At 34.0% G+C, this 23,565-nt stretch overlaps 1 protein-coding gene across 3 annotated transcripts in view; it reads right to left on the bottom strand.

Annotated features, from left to right (window-relative positions):
* The window catches only part of COL3A1 (collagen type III alpha 1 chain), a 528,757-nt gene that overhangs the window by 27,912 nt on the left and 477,280 nt on the right, over positions 1–23,565 (bottom strand). For 2 of the 3 annotated variants that reach the window (XM_084997937.1, NM_001243297.1), the window contains exons 1-2: positions 10,678–10,875; positions 23–225 (exon numbers count right to left, since the gene is read on the bottom strand). Coding sequence is in view for 2 of the 3 variants with exons in the window: in NM_001243297.1 (NP_001230226.1) it covers positions 23–225; positions 10,678–10,759 (285 nt within the window). In the remaining variant the exon portion in view is untranslated. Of the gene's footprint in view, positions 1–22; positions 421–10,677; positions 10,876–23,565 lie in introns of those variants that run through there. The other variant, XM_084997936.1, reaches the window with a different exon arrangement.

Here is a 23,565-nt window from a genome sequence, read left to right as displayed (position 1 = left end):
TACAGATTTTCTTTAAACTCACAGCTGTTGGAGGTTGTGGACAAACTGCACAACATTCTCCAAATGGGATCTCAGGGTTGGGACAGTCTAATTCTTGATCATCACATATTATATCATCGCAGAGAACAGATCCTGAGTCACAGACGCATATTTGGCATGGTTCTGGCTTCCAGACATCTCTATCCGCATAGGACTGACCAAGATGGGAGCATCCTCCTTCAATAGCTGGAAAACAAGAGAGATGGTGTGATGTTTTGCACATGCAAAAAAATTCAGAAATTAAATTACCAGGAGTTCCTGTCATGGCATAGTGGTTAACGAATCCGACTAGGAACCATGAGGTTGCGGGTTCGATCCCTGGCCTTGCTCAGTGGTTTAAGGACCCAGCCTTGCTGTGAGCTGTGGTGTAGGTCGCAGATGCTGCTCAGATCCTGTGTTGCTGTGGCTCTGGCATAGGCTGGCAGCTCAGCTCCGATTAGACCCACTAGCCTGGGAACCTCCATATGCCGCCAGAGTGGTCCAAGAAATGGCAAAAAGACAGAAAAAAAAAAGAAAGAAAGAAATTAAATTACCAAGAATATCATTTTCCCCTGCATAATTTTTAAGTGATAAGGGGCTGCTTAAAATATCAAATATGCTTATTAATATCAAATTGGCACACTGAGGTAAATTTTCCTTAGAGCCAGTAGGTATTTTAATTTTGCTTGTTAGTAAGAATTTAACAGCAATGGAAATCCCATAAGCACTTAAACATTTATTAATTGTGCAATTGTAGACAAGTTTTTGCTTCTAATTGCTTTTCTTTCCTTTCATTGTAGATGGGAGCATTAAACTCTAAAGTTGATTTTGTCACTAACCCTGCAGATTTTCTGGATTTTATTAAGCTAGGTGAGAGAGTCAGGGGAAAACTGAGCTACTCTTGGCAGCCTAAAACTCTCCCAGATTCCTGGGAAAACCTTAACAAAGCTTACTGCATGTACTGAATAGCATTGCTATCTCTGTTGGGCATTAGAAGGTCAACATAATATGACATAATATATAACGTATCCCATATGGATGTAAATAGGTTTCCAAATCACTAAAAGCAATAGCAAAAAAGTTTTTAAAACAAATATTGGCAAGGAAAATGTAAAAATAATAGGAAAAAATATGAATCATGACCATGTGTATTTGTGGCTTAAAGTGGTCTAAAATTCTCTTCAACCAAAATTTTAGACTTGTTTCCTAATTACATATAAGGTACTGACATTTCAGCAGCTATTAACAATGAATCAGCTTAGGGGATGCCAGAATAAAACCTGGTCTCAATTCCTAAGGCATTAGCTGTAGATTGTGGTTGAATACAACTTTAGTTCCTGAGGATTGCTCTGATAGCTTGCCAGTAATTGAGTACATAAATAAGAAGTCTCTAAACATCTGCAAGAATTTTTGCAAACAACAAATCATATACTTGTTTAGTATTTGCATTTTTATGAAACAGTGAAATGTTATTTTCTCAGAGCCAAGATTTTGAAAATGTCTGTTGAAAGAGGCCTGCTGGGAAAAGGCAAATAGTTTAACTACATCTTTTGGTGCCTTGTGGCCAAGAGGCCTTTGAGAGGATCCTGAGGTTTTTCCATCTATATGCTACATACAGCCATGAAAGCTTCCTCTTTCTGTATCCTCTCCAAACTTAAATTAATGCTAAATATTTTGGGTTTGGAAGTTTAGATGATTCAGTAAAATTCACACACAAAAAGAAGAATTTTAGAACCTATGGACTGTACAGCATATCTCCATTTCTCATTTCCACTTATATGATACAATTTTAATGATCTTTGGCCACACCCTTGATGGATTCAAGAGGTTTCAATGTCCATTCTTACTTGTTATAATTACTCAGTGTGGTTTACAGCTAATAAAAGAAACCATGCTTGTTTCATTGCAATTTTAAGTAGGCAAGAATCTGTTTATTTTAAAAAGTTATTTTAGTTTCTCCTCTGTGTTTGAAATAGATGAGAACATTGGAAAGAAATATTGTCTAAGCTTTTAAAGGAGCATTCCTTTATACTTTGTGAGAGTAAAAGCTGAATGCCAAAATGCTGACCTAGTGCGAATGAAGTAGGCCTATTTAAGGGGTGCTTTGCAAGGTATGCTTAAGAGAAGCACAATCTCTTTTATATTATCATAAATAGAAATAATATAAGAGGTTCTAGGCATTAAACTCATTGTTCTCAAAGCAGAACTGACATGTTTAGGAACTAAGTTCACTGGTTTTTGAAAAAGGTCTAAAAGTTTTAATAAGATGGAAGATTGTTTAGTAAAATTGCATGAAACATATTCTTCAATCTTTACACTGGCTCCCTTTTCTTAAAATGAATCATTTTAAAACTTTCTCTAAATTTACTTTATGGACAATGTTCCAACAGATGTTTTAGTTAAAATTTTCCCATTAGTAATGTGGATCTCAGCCTTAGATTCCTTGAAAATATTACTAGTATACAGAATGTTGACTATAAGTAATAGTACTGTATTGTATGTTTGAAATTGGTAAGATATTAAAGGTTTTTAACATACACACACAAAAGTAACCACGTGAGGTGCTAGGTATATTAGTTAACTTGATGTTGTGATCATTTCATGATGTGTGTGTATATATATATATATATATATATACACATATATATATCAACACATTATGTTGTACATCTCAAATATATACAATTTTGTTAATTATACTTCAATAAGTCTGAGAAAAAAGAAAAATATACTAGTATATACTAATGGTTATTTTAGCTCTTTATCTCTGGATCAAGAATACCTTTCTATGTTTAACATAGGACCTCTGTTATAATAATTAGCTGTGGATACTGATAGCGTATTAATGACAAATAAAAAAAACAGTTAAAGATAGGGATAAGCATCTAATATTTTAAATATCTTCTCTTCCTTTATTCTTAATCTGCTTTAATATTAACATAAAATGTTTTCCCTTGTGTATTTATCTTTCTAGTGTATGTCTCATCTAAGGTATCATAACAACCTAGAAATACAGTATTTTCCATTTGCTCTGTAAACTATTAAACAAATGAACATAATATTACCATTACAATTGTAAATGAATTTTTTATAACTTGGTTAAACCCATTGTTATTATGTAAATGAAAATTATTTAGCCTTTTGTTTCCAAAGTTTAATAGAAATCATGTGTATTATGCTTTTTAAAACATAGAGGTCTCAACATAAAAGTTGTTTTAGTATACTTCTCTTTAAAGATGATGTTGTTCTAAGTGAAAAAAGAAAGTTGGAATGCTTGAAAAGTAAGAATTAATGCTTATTACAATAACTTATTTCTCATCCATTTGAAAGAAATTTGGCTCTCCTGAAAAGTCAGTGCCTATTGAAATTGCAGCTGAAAGTCACTTTTCTCTGCTGTTCTAGCCAACTCACGCTTGTTGAAATAATGGAGAGTTTTATGTAGTTCCCTCTAACTTTTTGTTTAGTACATGACAAAATGTGGTTGGCAATATGTTCTCTAGGAAGCTAAACCTCTCACACACATGTCTCATGGCCCTCAGTGTTAGTACCATAGCCTAGTTATACATGGGAAAATCATGGCAGAGTCAAGGAAAAAAGCGTTTTGTTTTCAAGAGGGATAAAATTCTCTGGTTAGACACCTGCAGCATTTAGCAATAAAATAGAAACTGGAATTCAGAAGCAATAGTCATCTCATATTATTCCTTCCCTCCCCCCAAGATATCTAAATTCAGAGCAGCTTTGATTTAAAAAAAAAAAAAGAGTTAAATTCTTTTGTGAAAGTGTTAAATAAAGGCAAATAATTTCATTTTTACTACTGGGCAAGCAATGGATTTCACAATTCCTTCCTTTATTGTTATTGATTAAACTCAGTCTTCCCTATTCCAATTTGTAATTAATTTTAAACTCCACCTCTCATGTCACTTCATATTTCTGTTCCTTAGTACAAAGAACAGTCCTGAAATACATTTATTTGTGGTCACACAAGTAATGCATTAGATTAAGTCATCTCCTTGTTTTATAACTGAATTCTAAGTTATAAAAGGAAATAAAGCTAGTCTATGACAATCCACTCTGCTTCTTTTATTTCCTAGCTCACTGTTTTGAAACTTTAAAGAAAAATAAAACTGAGTAACATAATCTAATATTTTTAGATGTCCTTGAAAGCTTTCTTTTTTGCTGTTTTGGTTTCCATTCTTCAAATGTTAACATGCTGATTTGCTAGAATTTTACTCTTATGACTGAAAAATAATGCAAGTTATATTTGTCTTAATTCCATTTTTGGAATAAAAATAATATGCCCCAAAGTGTCCAATTAAATTGTTATTTTAGCTTGAGTGACAAGTTGAATTTTTTTTTCTTTTCTTTTCTCACTGAATCCTCCTCAGAGAAAAGCTGTTCTTTAACCTGAAAATCTAAAAATAACAGGTGTGATATGTAAATTATCATAATATTATTTTTCTCTTACTGTAGAAAGTTGAGTATTTTATAAGTGAATAGAGGGAGTTCATATAGTTTCCAGCTGAATTATGTATGGCTTTTAAATGATACTAATATTTGGAGAAAATACATTTTTATAAAATATGTTTCTACTGCTTATATATTAATCAGAATATGGTAAAACATGTTACATAAGTTGACAAACAATATTGAAGAAAATAGCTATAGACCTATATAGGTGGATAATTTCAAGTTTAAAATGTTATTTTGCATGAACAATGTAGATTATGCTTATTCTTGTCCCCAACAAAAAAACCAAGAAAATATGGATCATCATTTCTAGATGTTTCTTTGTTTTATTCTTGATAGATATATGATTTTTATGTCCCTAATTAGAAATTTGCTTTAAAGTGATTAGTATTTTATCCTATAAAAAATAGAGATTTAGAATTAAAAGTATCTTATATCTAACAATCAGCAACTGTATTACAATATTATCTGATTAGTGACAAATTATAGGAATACCAAGGCAAATACATTCTACTTGTGTAATTACAGTTGGCAAACACCTTTGAGTTTTATGTCTGATAACCAAAGTGTTACATCTTATCTTCCTTATCACCAAGTCACTAAGTACTTTAATTTCTTCCTCATAGTAATTTCATTTTCCAGAGTTAGTAAAACTAACACTAGGTAGAGTTTGTATCTGTATGTTCTATTTTTCAGGCACTGTTCTGAGTGCTTTGCCTATCTATGCTACTTAACCTTCCCAAAGGCCCTATGAGGTGGGTGCATTCATAATCTTCATTCTACAGATGGGGTATCTGAGGCACAGTGACATGAAGTAACTGTCCCAAGGTTATATGGTAAGGGGTAAGGCTAAGATTTGAACCTAGGAAAGTTGTCTTACATTTGAAACTATTGCATTCTATTCCCTTTCTGAAGTTTCAAAGGCAAGGTAGGATTAGAGAAGCCAGCTTCAAAGTTCTGTCTCATTATGGTTTCTAAGTTATGCAAACTTAAAATCAGAATCTAATAAGTATATATATTTTTTTTAAGGAGTAACATTTTTCTACAGAATATTTTTTCTTTCTGGCCCTAGAACAGGAAGATAACATCTGGAGTTGAATTCTGTTGTTTATTTTCTCCTGACCTTATGAAAAAGAGTTTTATCTCTGAGACCACCCTAATGACATCCAGACCACCATCAAGATTAACTGTGAGTGGAAACTCAGCATATGGCTTACTAGATACTGAGAAACAGCATCCTAACAGCAGCAACAGCAACAAACAGATAAGGCTTATGTAGTCAATGAAACACACACACACACACACACACACACAAGCAAGAAAACCCATGTTTAAGATGGTTCACTATGATATTGATTTTCAGAAAATATAGTTATTAAATGATTCCTATTAATTAACTTCTAATTTCATTAAAAGCTTCCCTTCTAAATTTGAATATTATGAACATACCAGGCAGCTCAAGAGCGTTTCTCAGATTTTAATTAATTTGAGAAACACAGTCGCTGTTTGCTATCTTCCACACCATATACTATAGAAAACAGTTTCAGAAAAATAAATGCCTTTTACTGAAGCAGTAATTTCTTAATGTGAGTTTTCAAAGGAAGTTTAACTTTTAATAGGATCTGGATCCTTTAGCTTCAATTTTTACGTCTTCGAGGCATTTTAATTTTTGCCTTCTTCTTTGAACTTTTCATTTTGTTCACTAAGATTACATTTTAAAAGCCAGTTCTTGACCTCAGTCATGGAAAATACAAGGGTTTTATTAGTTAATCTGAAAGGAATCCATTTCTGCTGTGTTTTCATTAGGCACAGACAGACATTCTAGTGGTTAATGTAACTCCCCAAACTGCAGTTAACAAATGATTTGTGTAAGAATTGCCATCTCATTTTTTCCGTTGTCATCTTGACATGAAACAGGCAGTTTCCCCTTTGAAACGTCAAGATTCACCATACCACCCCCTTCCTTTCCTTTCCTTTCTTTTCTTTTCTTTTTTTTCTGAGTGTGGAAAACAACAGCACTAAACTTTTTTGCGAGGGAAAATTGTTTTACAAGAAACAGCCCACAGAGGCGTTTCCAAAAAGTTATTGTAGACCTGGAAACTTTACAAATGTTGTTCATGTCCAGCAAAGGCAATAACATCTTTCAACTTTAAAACTTTAACTCTTAAGCAATCCACTTTAATCCCTTCAAGGTGGTGGTGTCGTTTGATGTTACAAAATGAAAGAACTGAGCTGCATGATCTTTGGCGCTTTGCTCCAATCATCCACAAAGGAAACCACAGGGTTTCGGTAGATGGCACTCTTCCCCCTGGGTGACCACTCAAGGTCTGCCTGAGACTCTCCAAGTGTGGAGCAGGGACTTTTTGTGAGGGCTTTTAGTCTTAACTCTACTCCTGGAAAACAGACACCCAACAGTTCGCGATTTTTTTAAAATGAGCCTGTAGATAAGACAGAAGATTCAACCCAAGAGTTTGAATTAGTTAAAAGCACATAATCACAGGCTTGCTTTCTTTCCCAGAGTTGTTCCAGAGGCTTTGCTCTTTTCTCTTACAATATGGAGATATTTAATTTCAGAATTTAATCAGAATATCTATTTACTCATAGGCTTTTAAATCATCTAATGTTGAATACTCTACAGGTAGGAGGGAAATGCAAGGTATCATGAATGAAAAACACAAAATTTTGTATCAATGCTTTATTTACTTGGAATTTATATCATTACAGAACCAAAGATAATTTCTGGTTAGATCACGGACGAACCACCTATTTAAAAACTTGATTTATCAATTCAACAGAAAAAAAAATCTATGTTTTTATTCACCTTGAAGTGCATTATCTTATGTTTTCTAGGACAATATACGATTTTTTAGTATCTCTTATCAAGGACAGTTAAAAAATTTTTAAAAATCCGATGCTTCGGATTCAATGTATGTTTTGTATCTTCTAATTACCTAAGATGTAACAGAATTTTGGTCCTAGTCTTAACTCTGTTATTTCCTAGATGTATAATCTCAAGAAAAGCACTGAATCCATGTTAGGTGACTTGCACTGAAATATCAGAGCAGTTATGCATTCTTTCTTTTTAAAAGTACTGTTGTTTCTAGTGATTTTGTGCTGTATGCTTTCATTAGTTTGGCGTGTTTAATTTTAGAGGCAGCACAAACCAGAAAACTTGAATATGCTTGATCGGTTACAAATCCCCCCTTAAAGCATAATAGAAATAAGCATAAAAGGAAATAGAGTATCACAACCTGTGATAAGGAACTGATTCTCTGAATCCCTTTACAATGGACTTTAATTCTATAATAGTTAAAGGCCCACGGTTCATTATCACAGCAGAATTGTCAGAATATCAAAATATAAACTCAAATGTCAGAACACTTTTAATTAAAATAAAGCTTATCTCCCTGCCCTAGTGAAGTAATAATACTTGGTAATATCTTTTTATTCTTTTATCTGTCTAATAAACAGTAATGAAAATACAGATGTAAAATATTCTAAAAAATCAGAAACTTGACAAATATTCAAAAAAATAGTTATATGTGGAGTAGTTATATATGGAATTTTGAAAATGGCGGTAACATTTAAGCACATTTTCAAAAAGTCTTTGAATATTGTTACCATGTATTTGTGAGTATGTGTGTTTAGCAATATTTTATCAGCAACATACTTAGTTTCTTAGGAAAGTAGTGTTTAATATTTAAAATTAACACATGATATTTTTAAATCTCATTATGAAATACAGAGTCCAGCTGCATTGAATTTATGTTGGCATTGGTCATGCAAATGGTAACTCTGTCAGCCACTAGGTGGCGAGTCTTTGTGCTTAAATTTGGCATGTTTATAAACTACAGGAAATATAAAACAGACCACATTTCTCCATTGGTGGAAGAAAATACATGAATTAAATAGAACTTTCACAGATTTATAAAAAGACCAAAATTCTTTTTGAGGACATGTTTTATGCTCCAGAAAATTTGTGTGAGTAGACTAGAAGTTAGTGTTCGTTAGAGCTGCGCTGTTTCTCTGTGGGATTCTCAGGGCATTTCTAAGAAACCCATACTCCAGGACTATATATGACTATTCTCAAAGTGCTGTATATTCAACCACCTCCTGCAACCTTTCCGAAGCTAATCTAACAGAATTTTTTTTTTTTTTTGTAAAACCTGAAGGGAACATAAGATGTACTATCTTAAAAAACTTAAACTTTTTTTCATGACAAACAAAAGCAGTAAGATGAACAAAATTCTTTCAACTTCTTTTGAGCATAAAAGCCTATAAATGTATCAACAGATTTTCATAGCTATTTGTTATATTCTGAAGCTGAAGGGAAAAGAGAAAATAGAAAAAAACATATGTGATATAAAGTTATGTAGATCTCAAACATTTTTTCCCTCTAAAGTGGGATTGAGAAGAAAACTTGCCATAAAAATTATAAAAAATTGTGATCACCAGGCAACTACAAATATTTTGTTTTGCTTTTGAACTAAACACCAAAGGTTTGTAGTCTTTCCAATAAATGGGAATTTGGTGATTTTTTTTTTTCCAGAAATTAGGAGAATTTAAGAACTTTAAAAAAGAGAGAAGTCTTGATTGAGGTGGGGATGTGGTAGAAGTCATTTGGTATCCTAGCCAGGGTCTGGGATTTGTAGCATCTTCTGGGAGAATAGAATGGGGAGGGAAAGAAGAGAGGAGCAGAGAGGAAGGAGGACTGAGAATTCAAGGAAAAAAAAAGAGGGAGGAGGCAAGAGGAAGAAAGAAAAGAGATGGAGGCATAGGGAGGACACTTGGGGATGAAGAAGGGGGGGTGATAGAGGAAGGGGAAAGGGAGAGGGAGAGGCTTCCCTAGGAAGGGGGTGGGGTAACAGTGAAGGAATGACAAGGGGGAGGAGGTCCAAAGGAGCCAAAAGGGGTGGAGAGATAAAAAGGTGAGAATGGAAGGGAGAAGAGGAAAAAAGAAAGAGGAAATGAGGGGAACAAGGGATATGGATGTTTGCTTTTGTGGCCATGGGCTGAATGTAACTGAAGACATGTCATTGGTGTTCCCCCCTCACTTACATATATGACCTGTGAGGACATTAAAGATATTTGATGTTAGAGACAAAACACTTTTTTCAGACACTGTGCTTGCAAAAACTATAGGTTTAAATGTAAACAATTTTTATTATGTACAAATAGAAGTGGATGTGTAATAATTTCTTCTGGCATCTTCGAATTTAGCATTTAAAGATTGATCTCTATGCAAGTTTTAATTCCAATACGTCCGGTATTTTCATGACTCTGAGAAACATATGAATTAAAAGAAATCTTTTCACACAATGCAATAATGAACCAAACATGGTTTTGAGGAAATGTGAACATGAAAACTATTGTTTGCACTAATTAGAAAATAGAACAAATCACCTCTTTGAAGTCAAACAGTGCTAGTATCTTTACCTTATTTGTGGAAAAGTCAAACATTTCTATTGAAAGTACTTCAATAAATATTCTCTTTATTAAGTGTAAATGAAGTTAAAATGTAGAACATGCAGAAAACACTAGACCCTTAACAATAAATTATTAGAAAATGGATACTAATCCACCATGTAAGTGCTGGAAACCAAATAAAAACAGGAACAATGAAACATTTTTTACAGTTTGAACCAGTTTAAAGAGCCTTGCAGATATTACCTTGTTGTTCTTTTATAGAAATACCTTCAATGATTCTAATAATGTGTAGCATTTTCCTTTAGACTATACTTAATGCATGCTATTTTTTAAATGCATTATCTTACGGTTAAACAATGCTTAATTCTCTATCCTGACAAAGAATCCAGAATACAAAGGAGAGCATAAAAGTATTACAAGAGACAAATAACTTCCAGATTGCCTAGGGAAGCATTCCAAGATGTTAACAATCCAGGAGGGGAACTTTTAAAAACCATTTAAAGTTTCCAGTGCCGTTAACATGAAAACAAGTTAGTACAAGAACATCTTTATCTGGAACAACCAGAGAACTTTTAAATACAAAAATGACAATATTCTTTTTAAGCAAAAATAAAAGGCAGCATTCAGGTCAGTTCTACATTTCACAGCTGGGAGCTTAGAGAGGAAATTAGCTTTTAGGAGACCTATTTTCCCCTTTAGACCTATTTGTAAGAAAAAGTAAAGACAAAAACCCCATAAAGTTTCTCAAAATTAGTACCTACTCACCTTCCTGTTGTTGTGCCAAAATAACAGTGGGATGAAGTAGAGCAAAAAGTAACCAGGTCCCCTTTTGCACAAAGCTCGTCATGTCTAAATATCAGACATGAGACTCTTTGTGCAAAAAGGAGAAAAGAAAAGCAGTTCAAAGTAGCACCATCAGTTGTTCCCTGCCCTTCAGCACCGGGCCCGTCATAAAACTCAGCCACTGAGATTCCTGTGCTTTGGCCTTAAATAGGAAAAAGTTTGGCTTCCCTCACTTTCCAGCCCCTTTCTGAAATATGAGAGCAGCACCCATCCCCTTAGCAGTAAAAGAAATGATTAATATGTCTTTTTCCCTTATGGAAGACACAACCCACAAAGTAAGAAAGATTACACATCTGGAGCTTGTGTGCATCTGTTTATGTATAAGTTTTTTACATATTTTAGTCATATATATGTTTGCATAACTTAGATATAAAAATGTTCTGCCCTGAGTTTTAATGGAAGAATTTGATGTATGTATTTTTTCATTTTCCCTCATAGTATTAACAAATGCATAATTTTGAGAAATTGCTTGATGCCCTTTTTTTAAGCATGACTAATTTGCAAACCTGATCTTCCTAGATTTTTATACTGGGCTTTTGCCAGAATCCACCCGGCCCAATTTAAATAGGGAACTGTAAAAGATTAACTGGAAGAAAAACCTCTGATGTCCCTTTCATTCATCATCCACTCTGGGTCCTGGAAGTTCAGTTTCAGGCACATGTCAAAGGACTAAGTACCTAAGGTATGTTTAAACAGCACCTCAAAGGTTAGATGCTTATCTATAGCTGTTTCTACTCACAAATTTCTTTAGCCAGCCAAAGGGGGACCTCTTCTGAGATTTCAAATTTTATGCTGCTTGTAAAAACTGAAATGGATTTTGCCAGAGAAAAATTTAGCCTTTCATGTCTTGACTTTGTAAGAAACAGAGAAAGAGCTTATCAAATGAAGTGTCAAAACAGTACCAAAAGTTATCATTTTACCTGGGTTGGTATAAATGCTAGTATAAATATTTCTAAATTTTCTAAAATTTCCAGGCCACATTAATATAGCTTTTCAATGTATTTCTGGATCTGAGGAGTAATTTCTGGGCTATATTTGGAAGAGGAACAAAAACTATTTATAGGTAATCTTTGCAAGAAAAATATGCTTGTTCTCAATACCAGATTATTTCTAGTAATAAAGATATTCCTTTACATCCTAATCATCAGTCCATGGTTCCTTCAGTCATCGCTATATTCTACATGAACTATTCAATTCTAATCAAAATATTTTGCATTTATTTTATTTTTTCCACATCAACTAAATGATGCCCATCCTCATGCATGTATGTGCACATAGTATTCTCCTCACCTCACACCAATTCATGGAAGTCACTGCTCTAGTACCCAGTTTAAAACTTTCCTTTATTATGCTTGTTTTCAGCTTCTTCTTTCTCTTTCTCCCCATTCATGTTACTCAAATTTCACATATTATCTGTATAATTCTAGATGTACATCTATTCTATAACCAAGCACAGAAGTACATTTGCCTGCCTACAGGCCCAGTTACAAAAACACAAAGCCATCACAATGTAGATGACATCATCTAGTGACAGGAAAAGAAAATTAGTTGGACCAATCTCTTGTGCATCTTCTGATTGTAGACTAGAGAGTCACTACTTGAAGGAAAAACAAGTAACAACTGAACAGTCATGAAAATAAGCTTTGCTACTGGGTCATAGTGGAGATGTTGGGGGAAAAGACTCATTTATATGCTTCTCCCTTTCAATCATTTAATTTTTTTCTTAAAAAATCCCCTTGTGTTCAAACCAATTCAGAAACATGATTTTTTTTTATTTTTAGCAAGTCTCTGACACTTACATAAAAATTTTGTATATCTATATTCATTATCTTATTATTTTAAACGATCATTAAAAGTTTAAATGTATTAAATTTCTTCATTAGAATTTTTATTATTTTTAAAATAATGCTTTTTTCATGCATTTCATGTACAATTTCTATTGTATTTTTGTTTGTCCTAAAAGTCTTAATTTGGTTATCCATTTAAAAAGTTTTATACCCATGACAAAAATTCACAATTGATGCACTCATTTTAGACATGTTAGCTGATATTTTGCACACACACCAAAAAAACATTGTTGTGTTTTAGGGTATCCACGAGAGATCCAAGATAAATCTCATATTCCTGATTTTCTGATTTAGCATTCTTGACCACCTCAAGTATATTTGGAGGTCCTGCACCAGCATCCTTTGCATTCTGTGTCCCAGATCCTCTTTTCCCTCTTCATATCAAAATGTTTTCTTATATGGTGTCTAGATGGATGTGAATCTCAGCTGGGGTCATGGCTGAGAGACATACATGCTGGTAAATTCTCTCATGCAGCCCAAGAGCTGATGCCCTCATTGTAATCTAGACACACATTTTTTTTCCATACATCCTGGACTGCCCTGATATTAACCAGCTCACATAGACATGTCATTTTGCTCTCTGGATTGCATTTTGAGTTTTAACACAAATCTAAACACTTGCACCAACTAAAGCACTGATTAATCTGGTGCTCCTTTAACCAAGAGAGTGACTAGAGAGATGAGGCAAAGCAAGGGTGTGGCAAATTATCAAACAGAAATTCAAATCTTTTCCAGTTCAGTGGAAAACAGAGCTTGAGAAGAGATACATAAGCACAGCTGTGATGAACTCAGTAGGCCAGTGAATGTCAGCAGTGCTCTCTACAATAGCAATAAGAAAATCAATTATCTCCATCATGAAAAACACATGGAAGAAAAGCCTCTCTCACTTGTACTGCTTCATGTATGATTTTCTTTTTTAAAGAAAAGGAGATGTATTTTTTATGGATATTTTCTTTATGCTTTCATATCACTGTAGGACCTTGTAAAATGTATCTGTGATAAGATACATTTAAAACATACTGACTCCATAGCAGAATTGCAGCCTAAAATAGGATAATTTACAATTGTAAAATACAAGGTAAGTTTTCTTTGCCATTCTTAGAAGGATCAGTTCACTTACTTTATGTGGTGAAACCATGTTTGGAGAGATGTGTTCCCTTTAAAATAATTTAAACAAATACCAATGTGTGTGTGGTAGAGCCAAAATGTGGTTGAAAAATGTCATGTTGTAGTTGAAGGACCTGGATATATTTAACCACAGATATATCTGAGACTGGGGCAGTAAAATTGGTAATGAGACATGACAAGCAAATATTTGAACAATTACTATGATTAATTCTGCAAGACCCTTTAATTTCCTCTTATTTTCCACATTAGAGTTAATTGTTCCCTATTTTTGTTCCTATAGAACTGTATCGATAGCCACTTCTCTTTAACATAGAAATTTCACTCTTGGGCAGGATTCACATTTCCTTGACCTTTAGTAAAATGAAGTGGGCTACAACATTTTCATTTTAGAACCACTAAGTATCTCTATTTTTATCTATTTCTTAATATCCTTTGCTGGTAAGTCCAAGGTTCTGCATTTCTCTCCTTGAATTTTTCAGCTGAAAATTACCCCAAGATTGAACAGAAAGTTCAAAGAGTTTACATGACTCTCAAAATTACTCATTGGAATTGGAATTAAAGAGCACACTTTCCAATTTTTTTTTTCACCATGTTTTCCACTTAGATTAGTCACTGATGTGGTAATAATATTTTTATGCAATTTAGGAATTGGGTGACTACATATTTTTTCCCAAAGAAGGATTGTAAAAGGATGGAGAAAAGAGAAAGGATAAAGTTGTAGAGTTAATGGCCAACTAAAAAAGAAATATTCTGATTTTAACTCATTAATCCTTAATTTCCAGTGTTGCTGTAATTTAAAAAGTTTGGAATAAATACTCATTAATTTATACTGAATGAGGGAGCTCAGTCTTAGGGTGTGCAAGAGAATTCACATTTGTGTTTGTATGTCTTGTGTGTATATGTTTACCTGTAACATATATGCACATACATATTTAATATATTCATATATAGTTTTAAAGGTTGACAAAAAATCTGAGCAAGTAAAACTTCCTGGAGACTGACTTAATATACATGTTTGAATTGGGAAAGTTTATAAAGTACTGTAATGTGTTCTCCTGGAATGAAATCTTTATATATTTATGTTTCAATGATATATTTTTGCCATCCTAATTATGACAGTTATATTTGAAAATTCATAGAAAATTGGAATCCCTCTCATTAACTAACATATGGATTCATCCCAGAACAGTATGACTCTTTTATAAATTTTGCCACAAAGGTGACACAGAGTCTGGGATCAACATCTTGTAGGAGTTCAGAAGTTCCCTATTGGGTCTTCAGTTAACTTAATCATTCTCAGGATTGAAGCTCCACTCTGTAAATCCCACCAGACTTTCTATCAAATATAATTTGTCATCTGAGTCATACTTAGGAATTTTCAGCAGTATCCAACACAGCTGCAATAGCTTTTCAGATGAAGCCAATTCTGTCTGAAGATAAAAAGGCCCAAATCACAATCTTCTGATAGAAGCATGAGATAGGAGGCCAAAGTCAAACTCATTGGATTTACATGCTTCCAATGGAGACTGATTTTAATTCCTTTCAATATTTTTACATTCAGATATTCCACAGGGGGCCATATTTAGGGTCTTTTAATCCAAATAAGTCTTCGGGCCACAGAAATTTAGAGCCATCTGCTTCTCTCTACCAAAATAAATGGAAGTAATATGGCCTTTCCAGGTATAACTTTACATGAAAACTACCTCCTCTTCAGGTCATAATTATTACTCTTATAAAAAATACTTTGTTTGTCTAAAGACTGCATTTTTGTCTATGTATTAAATAGTGTTTAAAGATGCTCTATATTTAGCCATGTTATTGGTCTATGGAATAGCTGCAACGTTAGAGTCTTGGTGGAAGGAAGTTGTGGTAAGTAGCTTTCTTTTTCTCCAAACGATCCAAGTGTTGTCCTGTGGAGGCTTTGCTTTCATATGGTAATGTCCATTTCATTAGCTTTGCTTTATATTTATGTTTATTTATACATTTATTTTATTCCTGGTTATAGGTTGTTCTTACATTTCACTCCCATCCCCTTTAAAAATCACATGCAACAGCAAGTATAGTCCTGTGTAGATAATAGGTAGTAGGTGATCCATCTAAAAAAAGAATGACTGGATTGGAATGGAGTAGTTAAAATATTGAACATTTTCTTCCCACCATCCTGGGACCTGTGGATGCCTGCTGGGAACAGGATTTCTAAAATGCCGATATTTGGAAAGCTGTGCCCAAGGCAATTTTTGGCTGGTGTAAGTGGGATCTTCAGAGCTAAAGAAAGCACCACACAGGTCTTCTTAAAGTTGAAGATGCTAACGCCTGAAATAAAACTGAACTCCATTTAGGCAAGAAATGTTCTTTTGTATCAAAGAAAAGAATGCAGTGACTCCTGGTGGCAAACCAAACAAAATCAAAAAAATCTGGGGAAAAGTCACTTCAGTTGTGCCCATGGAAATGGTACCACGGTTTGTGCCAAATTCTGAAGCAATCTTCCTGCTTAGGCCATTGGCCACAGAATGCATGGGATGCTGTTCCTCTCCAGGTTTTGAACTTACTGAAAAATAAATAAATAAAAGTGTACATGGAAGAAAATTAGGTGTTTAATGATATAGGCATTTCTTGAAATTTTCAGGACCCATACCAGGAATCTACTCTTCACCATTTTACAGATGTTAGATAGATTTCATGAAGTGATTAAGTCAAAGCATCTGAATAATGCAAATAAACCACTCCAAGGGGAAATTTTCCACATAAAAAATCTGTCTTCTTGATTATTCAAAGTGCTAATCTTTGGATGATGATACTGACCAGATTCATATTGCTTTATTTCTATTCTTTCCTGTCCAGTCACCATCTCCATTAACCAACCCTACCTCAACACTTTTTTTTTTGGCTTTTTAGGGCTGTACCTTTGGCATATAGAATTCCCAAGCTAGGGGCAGAATCAGAGCTACAGCTGTTGGCCTAAGCCACAGCCACACAGGATCTGAGCTGTGTCTGTGACTTGCACCACAGCTTGTTGCAATGCCAGATCCTTAACCCACTGAGTGAGGCCAGGGAGAGAACCCACATTCTCATGGATACTGGTTGGATTCTTTAACTGCTGAACCATGATGGGAACTCCCCCAGCACTTTTTAAGAACATTTCTGATATGCAATTCATCCTGATTCAGGTGCTAATTTCTTAACAAATCAAATGGTTCCCTTTTCCCAACACCTAACATATTTATTTGTTTCCATGCCTTTGCTTACGCTGCCCTTCTGTCTGAAATGATCCCTCAGCATCTCTATATGCTCAAATCCTGCTCAATTTTTAATACCCAACCCAAAGATCACCAAATTTAAGAAATCTCTCCGATCCTCCCTGTTGAGATGATTTTCCCCTTCCTCTCATCTCCCTGAACTTCCCATGGCTCTTGGTTTCTTTTAATTTATAGTGTTTTTATCTTTCTTTCTAGATTGAAAGCTACTCCAGGTTGAGATACATGTTTATTCATCACCTTATACCTAATGATATTACAGGGACTTATGTATAGTATACAATTAACAAATGTCAAGTGGCATGCAATATACAATATGAAACTCCTAATCCAACAAAATGCATATGAAGTATTCTTTTTCTTTTGTATTCTTTAGAACTCATAATTTTCAGTAAGCTAATTATCCTCAATATTTCTATCACTCTGAAAACGGGAAGGTCACAGTTTCCAGCACAGGAAGTCTTTGGATTTATAATGGATTTTTAAAACTTCCAGATGTTATAAATTTATTTCTAAAATAGAAAAAAATAAACAATAGAACTAGTTAGCAAACAGATTGAAAGCATTCAAACTCTGTGTTTAGCTCAAGTATCACAAAAGACCATTAAAAAAGAAAACAACAGCAACAAAAAATTTTTTTAATGGAAGGAAACACAGGTAATTTGCAAAAGATTATAAGAGAGAATGACAGGAAAGTCAAAAGTTAATTTTAAAATTAATTTAAATAATTGAGCTAGAAATGTATCACAAATTTAACCTGTTTTATTTTGGAGATAAAAAATTTTAAATGACATATAAATGAGTTTCATGAGAACGAAATTCTTCAAAGAAGAGTTCTTACACTCTTCAATTGTTTCACTTGACTCAGTTTCCTTGCAGTCAAAATCTTAAAAAGGAATTTAAAAATTAAAATATCGTCATCAAAATACTGAAATTTACCTTCCCTTCCCTTCCACAAAGGCACCCCCACACATAATGTAAAACAAATGTCGAATGCCTTGTTTTGTATTGCTTGCTTTATTGATTTAAATTCCCTGAAGAAGAATGGAAACATCAGTTGGTTTAGTTGAATATGCCAAGGAACATATAGAAGTCAGGTAGTAGAATTCTTGAGAGGATCCCTGTGTGAAGAAGTTAGAATCCAGTTTTTGGTTATTAGTGTCAACCAAAGTGAGCAGCCTTGTGACCTAGATTCGGCATCAGGGTTGTATCTCTCTTGATTGCTGCCTGCTGAATGTTGAAATAGCCACAGGGTGTGACTGGCAGTGGGAGGCCAAAAGCTAAAAGTTAATAGTTCTTGGAAATTTGTGATCAAACTGCAGAGGATTGTGTGAATATTCCCTGACCCTCCCCATCTCCCATCTCCCAATTTGAAGTGTATATGTGATGTACTTTTATGGTGGGGAAGAGAAGAAATAGGAAGAAATGTTTGGTAGTTACTAGTAGTGATGTCTAACTAATTAAAAAGAAATTCTATAGCTAAAACAAGGCTCTTGAATTAATTAAAAATATCAGAGTGTTACTATTTCCTATTAAAAATATAATCAAGAACTAATGGACTCTTCGAAATCATCTAGATTTAGTGAAGGAAAGGGGACAAGATGCATCTTGAGGGATTTCACTGAAATTAACATCAAGTTGAGGAAGGTAATTTTATATCTGCACTTTTTGCTATAGCAAACACCAGAACAAAATATGGCCAGACAGTCAACTGGGACAGCATGACACATCGCTGGAAAAAATGATGTTGAGTGCAAAATTACAAGAAAAGTAAAATCATTGTTGAAGCCACGTTAGCATACCCTGCTCAGAATTATATCTGATTCTCTAGACACTTCATTTGGAAGATTCCCCAAAACAAAAGCAGAGAAATTACATAAATGGTTTTCCAGGCCAACCTTTCTGATTTAGTGTGCTGTAAGTTGCTTGCAATGTTTCTCCAAGTAGGGACTCCAGGAAAATTTCTAGGGGTTGTGGATTTTGGAATATCACCAAATTGTTAATGATTGCAGCCATGCTAGTTAGCAAAATTCTTCATAGCAGTTCATAAGAAGAAAGGGTGACAACGGAACTAGAGGAAACAATAGCATCCTTGGGGACACACACATAACCATCATGGCTTTAGCTTTGTTCTAGTGGTTTTTTCCAGCACTGCATCAGTATAGTTAAACTTTCTTCTCCTTGGCTGAAAAAGGTGAAGATGACATTTCTCATTTCCTCTTTTCAACAGCTTAGGACTTAGGGGAAACAGGCGTCAGGAGTTGGGAGTAAAGGAATTCCTGCTGTGGTGCAGTGGGTTAAAAATCCAAATTGCAGCAGCTCAGGTTTCTGCAGAGGTGTGGTTTGATTCCTGGTGGTGTTGCTGCAGCTGTGGCTCATCTTTAATCCCTGGCCCAAGAACTTCTATATGCTGTGGGTGTGGCCATTAAAAAAAAAAAAGAGTTTGGGGTAAAGAAATCTTAAGACACAGGATTTTAACATATTGAAAAAGAATGCCAATATATGGGCCATATTGAATGGCTACATTCCCCTGGAGTGATTCATTTATTTTCTGGTAATTATGTATTTATTATAATAATTTTCCTGATTGCTCATAATTATTATTTTATATTTTCTGCAAGACTTAAAGCTCCATGGAGAAAAGGCAGTGGCTGTTCTGGTGGTCATTGTTTCTCCTAGTTTGCAAGTATTCTCAAAGAGCAAGTACTTAGTAAGGACCAGCTGACTGATGAGATGTGAGAATCCAGGCCAATACCAATGATTTTAAGCTTTCTAGTGATTTCATTATTTTCCAGTCTAATTTATATAATTTACTTTTAAATTAAAAGTTTCCTAATTCTCAACCTGCAATAGTGGTTTTATAGGAAAATCATCACTTTAGACTAAAAGTATCCATCTATAAAATCTTATATTTTTCTTCATTGCTTTTTTTTTTTTTAAGTCCCCAAAATAAAAACCTCTGCCAAATGAAAGTAATACAAGGGAACTCAACTAATTTGCCAAGGCAAGTTTATTAACATTTTCCCAAAGCATATCTTATTTGAACTGTTTATTTTGGATTACTATCCAAGAGATTTTTTTTTTTAAAGCTTATAAGAAAAAGCTGGGCTTGGCCTGTAAATGTTAGCTTGTAGAGATAAAGGCAAGGAATGGAGTTGAGTGAGGAAGAGAAAGAGAGCCTCTTACAATTAAACTATTCTCAGAAATTGTTTCTGACTGTGCTAATTAAGCACCTGGCCCTAAATAATGTTAATGCAGAGAGCTTCAATCATCTCAAAATAAAACCTCAAAAATATTAAGTGTTTAATACCTGATGCAGTTCCTGGCAGATAATGTGCTCAGTATTTTAAATATTGGATGAATGAATGAAGAAGCGGTTTTCTTTTTTTCTTGTCTTTTTAGGGCTGCACCTGAGGCATATAGAAGTTTGCAGGCTAGGGGTCGAATCTAAACTCTAGCTGCTGGCTTGCGCCACAGCCATAGCAATGTGGGACCCAAGCTATGTCTTCAACCTATACCACAATTCATGGCAACGCCAGATCCTCTAACCCACTGAGCCAGGCCAGGGATCGAACCCACATCCTTATGGATACTATTTGGATTCTTAACCTGCTGAGACACAATGGGAATTCCTAGAAGTGAGTTTTCATGTTTCAATTTTATTAGTACAAAGAAGGTTATTTTCATGAAAAAATAATTGTGGGTGATGATCCATAATGGAAAACAATATGCAGGAGTTCCCTTGTGGTGCAGGAGTTTGAGGATCTGGTGTTGTCTCTGTAGCAGCTCAGGTCAGTGCTGTCGCACAGATTTGATCCCTGGCCTGGAAGCTTCCACATGCCATGCACACACTCAAAAAACAAATGAATAAATAAATAAAGCCTTTAATAATAATAATAACAGAAATATTGATGTAGTGCTATGTGCCAAACATTGTTTTATATATATGTACTTATTTATATATGTATTTAATATTATAAAAACAGAATATATAATATGTATATATCATTTATTTAGTCTTTACCTCAACCCTACGAATATGAGTAAGGTTGTACCTGTCTTGCAAATGAGCAAAATGACTTACCGACGATCACATGATTAGTGAACAGAGCCAAAATTCAAACCCAGGAAATCTGGTTCTGGGATCCATGCTTTTATTCCCCATGTATTAAGTTGAATTTAATAGCCCTAAATGCTTTTAAATAGATCAGAAATTTTATGTTTAAATGAGTGTTTTCATCTTCAATGAAAAAATTGGAGTAGCTGTATTTATTTCAGTTTTTTTCCACAATTACATATTTGTTCGAAACATACTATTTCCAGTTTCCATTGGTGAATCCGTTGAGGGTAGGCTTAATTTTTTAACTACCAAAAACAATTTGTTGCAATTGCTGGTGAAGCAGTAGAGTTAGACAGCTCAAGTTGTGTGACATTGCATCAGAAAACAAAACAAGAATATAAGGTAATAATTCCAATTTTCTTTGAGGTCTGATAAAATAATTTTAAAGACAATCCTATAGATTAGATACAAAAGTGATTTTGTAAAATACACAATGTGTGTTTTGTTTCAAACAAAGATGTAATTGAGGAAAAAAACTGAAATGAATACAGCTAAAGACTAAATAAATGATATATACATATTATATATTCTGTTTTTATAATATTAAATACATATATAAATAAAGAGGTTTGTGTGTAAAATCTCATTCTTCCACTAAACTATAGTTTTAATACTATTTCTACTATTTTCAGAATCTGTTAGGACAATCCAAGTGTTATTGCAGTCAATATTAAGCTAGGATTAGCCAAGCAAAACCAGAAAGAGAAAAATTAGGCTTTCCCTCCCCTCAGAGCCTGTCCACGTTGTAAACTGTACAAAAAGATCCCATCCTGACAGTGCAGAAATGAACAATTTCCAACAGAACTTACATATGTGGCAGGGAGCTGTCCCGAAATGACATACTTAGACAAATATTTCCAAAAGGATCATAAGTTTTTCTTTAAAACAATATTTTGTAGATGTTTCAACATTTTTCCACTTGGTCTTCTCTTTATCACTTTTTCTCTTTATCATTTTTTTTTAAAAAGAGTTTGATTATCTTTCAATTTCTCCAAAGAAAAATTTTTGTTCAAACAACATTTTTATTTTGATGTATATTACATGTTGATTCAGTGCTAAGAAGCAATTGAAGAACATCAAAAATACTTATACTGGAGGACATTGTGGATTGTTAACAGCTAAATTAAAGCAGCTAACTAAATTCAATTTTTTTAATTTACTGTTTTACTTTAATCATGTGATAGATTTGCTCTCATTTTACAGATTTTGATTTTTAAGGACACTGTCAATTTTTTGCATTTTTTGCCTCCAAAATACTTTCCACAAATTCAGGTAAGTGTATCTAGGTAGATAGTAGTATCTACTTGATTATAAATCCAGCAGTTTCCAATATATTAACTAATTATACTATTCAAATGCCTGTCATATGCAAGGTACCGCACTAAGTTTGTTAGGATACAAACAGAAACACAATGTGCAATTCATGGAATTCCCTGGTAGCCTACTGGTTAAGGATCCTGTGATTCTATTTGGCGTGGCCGAAATACAAAAAACCATAAACAAATAAAAAGATGCAGCATTTTGAAAGCAATACTAACTGCTTAATAAATATTGGGGCTGTTAATATTCATGATGCACAGATGGGTGGTTAGTCTTTTTGTGACTGCTTTGTTGAGTTATGGCAAGCATATTCTTCATCTGGCTGTCACATTGTTTTATTTGTCAGTCACAGCAATCGAGTCTGATTCATACTGTCCTATAGAAGGTCCAAGGTCTTGCAAGCATGCTCTCTACTAGCATTTCTAATCAAATGCTTCACTCTGACTTAAGAAAGTGCTGATAACAATGTAACCCTTATTTGTGCAGAGAGCAGTGAACATACTTTAAAATAATGGGACATAAATCTCAACATTACTACCTTCCAATTGGACAAGGCTACATATTTGGGGCTAATTAGAACTTTCTTCTTGATTCTGAAGTTCATGTTGGTGACTTTTGGCAAAATCTCTCAGATTATCCTTTGCCAGACAAATAAAAACTTAAAGGTAGGATGATATTGAAATAAAAGTTGTGAAATCTAATATTCCTATAGAGTAATGACTAATAGACATGGCAGAAATTCTTATCAAGTCTGTATGTAATACAAAACTACATATTGTGAAATAGCGTTAGGATTAAAATTAAAATGTTAGAATTTAGAGATGGTAGCCTGATATCAATATAATGAAGTTGTATAAGAGATTAATGTAAAAGCATCTATTAAAAACTGATTGCTAAAGAATATGGTGAAGAGATATATAGCTGCAACAGCAGTTGATGTGAAAAAAAATGTTGGTAAGGTTTTTTAAAAAAATTTTTATTTTGGAGTTCCTGTCATGGTGCAGTGGTTAACGAATCCGACTAGGAACCATGAGGTTGTGAGTTCCATCCCTGGCCTTGCTCAGTGGGTTAAGGATCTGGCGTTGCCGTGAGCTGTGGTGTAGGTTGCAGACGCGGCTCGGATCCCACGTTGCTGTGGTTC

The sequence above is a fragment of the Sus scrofa genome, chromosome 15, assembly GCF_054392235.1.
Source record: "Sus scrofa isolate SSC_HxYL_T2T_F1_AM1 chromosome 15, Sscrofa_HxYL_maternal_Yorkshire_Landrace_v2.0, whole genome shotgun sequence".
Classification (NCBI taxonomy): Eukaryota; Metazoa; Chordata; class Mammalia; order Artiodactyla; family Suidae; genus Sus; species Sus scrofa.
The sequence above is the reverse complement of the archived record's forward strand: the minus strand, read 5'-3'. Positions and strand labels throughout refer to the sequence as shown.